This window comes from Crotalus tigris, unplaced genomic scaffold (assembly GCF_016545835.1).
Source record: "Crotalus tigris isolate CLP2741 ecotype Arizona unplaced genomic scaffold, ASM1654583v1 scf7180000018765.387419, whole genome shotgun sequence".
Taxonomy (NCBI): Eukaryota; Metazoa; Chordata; class Lepidosauria; order Squamata; family Viperidae; genus Crotalus; species Crotalus tigris.
In genome coordinates, this window is record NW_024097188.1 from 101501 (window position 1) to 107500 (window position 6000).

General features: G+C 51.2%; 1 protein-coding gene across 1 annotated transcript in view; it reads left to right on the forward strand.

The window, feature by feature from the left end:
- PDE2A (phosphodiesterase 2A) overlaps positions 1 to 6000 on the forward strand; it is an 89327-nt gene that overhangs the window by 79978 nt on the left and 3349 nt on the right. The window contains exons 24-27 of the mRNA XM_039355877.1: positions 689 to 736; positions 1684 to 1758; positions 2880 to 2979; positions 4943 to 5055. Coding sequence (XP_039211811.1) covers positions 689 to 736; positions 1684 to 1758; positions 2880 to 2979; positions 4943 to 5055 — 336 coding nt within the window. The remainder of the gene's footprint in view (positions 1 to 688; positions 737 to 1683; positions 1759 to 2879; positions 2980 to 4942; positions 5056 to 6000) is intronic.

Below are 6000 nucleotides of genomic sequence, written 5' to 3' on the forward strand. Positions count from 1 at the left end.
GAAGTTCACCCTTCTTAAAGCATGCTGTCTGGGGAATTCTGGGAGTTGAAGTCCACCCTTCTTAAAGCATCTTGGCTGGGGGATTCTGGGAGTTGAAATCCCCCCATCTTAAAGCACCCTGGCTGGGGAATTCTGAGAGTTGAAGTCCCCCCATCTTAAAGCATCCTGGCTGGGGAATTCTGGGAGGAAGTCCACCCTTCTTAAAGCATCCTGGCTGGGGAATTCTGGGAGTTGAGGTCCCCCCATCTTAAAGCATCCTGTCTGGGGTATTCTGGGAGTTGAAGTCCCCCCATCTTAAAGCATCCTGGCTGGGGAATTCTGGGAGTTGAAGCCCTCCCATCTTAAAGCAATCTGGCTGGGGTATTCTGGGAGTTGACGTCCCCCCATCTTAAAGCATGCTGTCTGGGGAATTCTGGGAGTTGAAGTCCACCCATCTTAAAGCATGCTGGCTGGGGGATTCTGGGAGTTGAAGTCCAGAAGTCATCAAAGGACCAAGTTTGAAGACCCCTGCCTTAAAGAGATGCAGAAAAACTCCGGAGAAGCTTCCGATTCTAGCCAACTTAGGGCCATTCCCACCCATCCCATTGTCTGCTCTGTTTTCGTTCAGCCACCCCCTACCCCTCGGGGGTCTCCTTCGCCCATAGCTAGACCCCGCCAATGAGACCTGTCTCCATTCTCTCTCTTCCAGAAATCCGTCCTGGCGGCTTTGTACAGTTCCGAAGGATCCGTGATGGAGGTAAAGGAAGATGGGGATCAGCCCCACAGCCAAGAAGGATCGACTCGTTTTGTATGGAATAGGACAGGGGTCTTCCAATGTGGCCCTTTTGTGACTTGTGGACTTCAACTCCCAGAATTCCTCAGCCAGCATGGCTGGCTGAGGAATTCTGGGAGTTTAAGTCCATAAGTCATAAAAGAGCCACATTTGAAGACCCCTGGAATAGGAGGACAACTAGACCAGTGGTTCTCAGCCTGTGGGTCGGTCCCCTTTTGGTCCATTTCACGGGGGTCGCCAAACAACGCAGTCCGCCATTTTTTCCCCCCTTTTCCTTAGCTGTGCTACTCCCTTTTCTTCTATTGGCTTTTGAAAGCCAATAGAATAGACTCTCTTGACTAGAGTCTGATTCTATTGGCTTTCAAAAGCCCATAGGAATTGTCCAGGCTGTCTCTGCCCTGCTGAGCCTGCCAAAAGTCCCATTCTGCAAACGGGGCTGCACCCGTTGAGCAGTCCTCGACTTACGACTGGTGGAGTAGTCCTCGACCTACGACCGGTTGGGGGGTCGCGGCATTAAAAAGGTTGAGAACCACTGCACTAGAACATAGAGTTGTAGACATGGGGGTCCACCTCTTCTCCAAAGCACCTGAAGGCAGGACAAGAAGCGATAAAGGATAAAATATAGGAATAACAGTGGCAGGAATGAGGGAATGTCTCGTTTAACGACGAGAAGGACGAAGGGGGACAGGAGAGCAGCCTTCCAGTATCTCAGGGGCTGCCCCACAGAAGAGGCAGTCAAGCTCTTCTCCGAAGCTCCGTTGCGGTCGTAAGTTGAGGACGGCCTGAGTCTGTGTCACGCACTGATGATGCTCTTGCACGGGCTGGTTACACACTTCCAAAGGATTGCTGTGTGAGTCCCCCGATGCAAATCGATTCCTCTCCATCTCTGTGGTTGTGTTTGTTTGTCGCAGAGACACCATTTTGCCCAGGCCATCGCCATCCTGAACACGCACGGCTGCAACATCTTCGACCATTTCTCCCGCAAGGTGAGCCCCCAGACAGGCTCGGACACCCCCTCTCCTCCACCGGGGGGGGGGGAATTGAGGAGGGGGCTGCCAAAAAGGGGTCAGGGTTTTGTTTTGATGGCACACAGGGACAGATACGGCCTTGACTTGTTTGGATCCCCTCCCCAGGTAGTCTGGGGTGTGCTAACTGGGGGATTCTGGGAGTTGAAGTCCACTCTTTGCTGGCTGGGGGATTCTGGGAGTTGAAGTCCATCCTTTGCTGGCTGGGGGATTCTGGGAGTTGGAGTCCAGCTCTGGTGGCTGGGAATTCTGGGAGTTGAAGTCCACCCTTTGCTGGCTGGGGGATTCTGGGAGTTGAAGTCCAGCTCTGGTGGCTGGGAATTCTGGGAATTGAAGTCCAGCTCTGGTGGCTGGGAATTCTGGGAGTTGAAGTCCACCCTTGTTGGCTGGGGGATTCTGGGAGTTGAAGTCAAGCTCTGGTGGCTGGGAATTCTGGGAATTGAAGTCCAGCTCTGGTGGCTGGGAATTCTGGGAATTGAAGTCCACTCTTTGCTGGCTGGGGGATTCTGGGAGTTGAAGTCCAGCTCTGGTGGCTGGGAATTCTGGGAATTGAAGTCCACCCTTGCTGGCTGGGGAATTCTGGGAGTTGAAGTCCACCTGTGCTGACTGGGGGATTCTGGGAGTTGAATTCCCCCCACCTTAAAGTATTCTGGCTGGAGAATTCTGGGAGTTGAAGTCCACCCATTTTAAAGCATGCCAGCTTGGGAATTATGGGAGTTGAAGTCCACCTGTGCCGACTGGGGGATTCTGGGAGTTGAAGTCCACCCATCTTAAAGCTTTCTGGCTAGGGAATTCTGGGAGTTGAAGTCCACCCCTCTTTAAAGTTGCGAAGGCCGAGAGACCTTGCACTTCGATCAGGCCCAGTTCCCAAATTGCCCAGGGGGTCTTTGGTCACCGAAGATCCAGTTGTTGCCCCCAAACTGTTCCACCACCTTCTCCAAGTTGCTGATGGAGTTTCAGAGTCCCACCTGGGACTTCTTAGAGGGGCCTCCGGCTCAGGTGCCCCCCTTTGGGCCAGGGGCAGCCTCTCTCGATCACGTAGTAGTGAAAGACGGTGAAGCAGAGACCGCTTGATCCCACAGGATTACCAAAGGATGCTGGATCTGATGAGGGACATCATCCTGGCCACCGACCTGGCCCATCACTTGAGGATCTTCAAAGACCTGCAGAAGATGGCCGACGGTAAAGCGGGGCACCCCGTCCTTCCCAAATTGAGGTCCTTCTTCAGGGGTGGGCAGATCTGGAAGGACCTCACCCAATCCCTAAAGGACAAAAAGGTGTGTTTGTTTCCCGGACACAACCTGGACCAACACATCTCTACACACAAGCTCCTCAGATATGGGTTTCCTCAAGTGGAACTCAGTTGTTGTTGTTTTTAATTTTTTGTATTATTATTATTATTTTTAAAATCCCATTTCTACATTGAACAGTGGGTTGTCTAGGTATACAAGTATTAAGATGTAATAATCATCACATGCATAATAATCTTATCAAAATACAATCACGTACTAGAAAATAGCCATCAAATGGTTCAAAATAGCATTACCTGCATTGACATTAGTTATATAACAATCAACAATGCCTGTGAGTGTGTTTGTGATGAGAAGGTGGCCTTCCACTTGCAATTATTTGTTTAATGACCGTTGGAAGTTACAACAGCACGGAAAAAAGTGACTTATGGCCGTTTTCACCCTTACGACCGTGGCAGCATCCCCAGGGGGTCACGGGGCAGATGCTCGCCAACCGGCGCGTACTTACGATGGTCGTGGGGTCACGTGATCCCTTTTTGTGACCTTCTGACAAGCCAGCTTGGAAGCCAGACTTGCTTTACAACCATGTTTCTGATGGTCGTAAGCCGAGGACTGCCTGCGTATTTTTAGAACAAGTCACGTCTGAAATGACAGCTCAGAAATGAAGTCAACCAGGAGAAAAGTGGATATTTACTAACTACGGAATCAATTGGACAGCCGTTTGTCCGGAATGGTGTAGGGTTTCCTGCCTGAGCAGGGGGTTGGACTAGATGACCTCCAAGGTCCCTTCCAACTCTATTCTATTCTAAGAGACTGGACAGCCATTTGTCCGAAATGGTATAGGGTTTCCTGCCTGAGCAGGGGGTTGGACTAGATGATCTCCAAGGTCCTTCCAACTTTATTATTATTATTATTATTTTTTGAAGGAAGTTTCTCTCGGGGGGGGGGGAGACGCGTTTGGACCATGTTCCGACGATCCCGAAAGCAGGGAGACTGATCCTGAAAAGGAGGATGCCCAAAAGAATAGATTTTGTGTCGGGCGCTGGGTCTGTTCATCAAGTAGGGGCGATCTCTGAGGCAAGGATGAAAATTGCATTAGGTGCATTTAGGCAAATATACTTCTTTTTTCCCCTTCTCTCTGTATTGCTTTATCTTCTCCTTCACCTCCCTTTCTTTCTTTCTTTCTTTCTTTCTTTCTTTCTTTCTTTCTTTCTTTCTTTCTTTTTTCTTTCCTTCCTTCCTTCCTTCTCCTACTTTTTCCTCCTTTCCATCCTCCCTCCCTTCATTCTTTCGTTCCTTCCTTTTCTCCTCTCCTTTCCTTTATCCCTCCTTCCTTTCCCTTCTTTCTTTCTTTCTTTCTTTCTTTTCCTTCCTTCCTTCTCCTACTTTTTCCTCCTTTCCATCCTCCCTCCCTTCATTCTTTTGTTCCTTCCTTTTCTCCTCTCCCTCCCTTCATCCCTCCTTCCTTTCCCTTCCTCCTTTCTTTTTTTCTCTCTTTCTCCCTCCCTCCCTTCCTTTTCCTTTTTCCTCCCTCTCTCCCTTTGTTCTTTCGTTCCTTCCTTTTCTCCTCTCCCTCCCTTCGTCCCTCCCTTTCCTTCCTTTCCCTTCCTCCTTTCCCTTCCTCCTTCCTTCCTTCCTTCCTTCCTTCCTTCCTTCCTTTCTTTCTTCCTTTCTTTCTTTCTTTCTTTCTCTTCCTTCTTTCCTTCATTCCTCCCTCCCTCCCTTCCTTCCCTTCCTTTCTTTTTCTTCCCTTCCTTTTTTTTCTTTTCCTTCCCTTCCTCCCTCCCTCCCACTTTTTCTCCTACTCTTCCCTTCTCTTTCCTTCTCTCTCTCTCTCTCTCTCTCTCCCTTTCCTCCTTTCCTCCTCCTCCTCTTCTTCCCCCCCCCTTTTGTAGTTGGCTATGACCCAGCCAACAAGCAGCACCACAGCCTCCTCCTGTGCCTCCTCATGACCTCCTGTGACCTCTCGGACCAGACCAAAGGCTGGAAGACCACCCGCAAGATCGCGGTGAGCGAGCGCTGGAGGGAAAGGAGGCCAAGGAGAGAGGCCGGGTCTAACCAGGCCGGCGGGCTGGAGCCCTCAGGGCCAGCCTCCCTGGGAAGGGGGAGGGGTCCTCCTGCGCTTGGCACCTCCTCCCATCCAAGGACCCTCCGCCCTGAGCAGCCACGTCCCCCGCAGGCTCCCCCTCCCTTTTGGGAGCCCGGGCAAAAAAGCTCTCCAAACTTTCCCTGTTGAATCTCAGCTCGAAGGGAAAGGGGAGCATCGAGCAGGCTTTCCTGTTCGAGCGGGGTGGAGGGGGGTAGTGGGGTGGACTAGAGGACCTCTGAGGTCCCTTCTTCCAATTCTGTCATTCTGTGAGGGTCTCCTGCCCGAGCAGGGGGCTGGACTAGAAGACCTCGAGGTCCCTTTTCCACCTCTAGTTATTCTGTGACTCTCAGGGTCTCCTGCCTGAGCAGGGGGATGGACTAGATGACCTCTGAGGTCCCTTCCCACTCTATTCTTCTGTCATTCTGTGAGGGTCTCCTGCTCGAGCAGAGGGTTGGACTAGATGACCTCTGAGGTCCCTTTTCCAACTCTAGTTATTCTGTGACTCTGTAAGGGTTTCCTGCCTGAGCAGGGGGTTGGACTAGATGACCTCCAAGGTCCCTTCCAACTCTTATGATTTTATAAAGATCTCCTGCTTGAGCAGGGGTTGGACTAGATGACCTCTGAGGTCCCTTTCCAACTCTGTGATTCTGTCATTCTGTGAGGGTCTCCTGCTCGACCAGGGGGATGGACTAGATGACCTCTGAGGTCCCTTTTCCAACTCTAGTTATTCTGTGACTCTGTAAGGGTTTCCTGCCCGAGCAGGGGGATGGACTAGAAGACCTCCGAGGTCCCTTCTTCCAGCTCTGTGATTCTGTCATTCTGTAAAGGTCTCCTGCTCGAGCAGGGGGTTGGACTAGATGACCT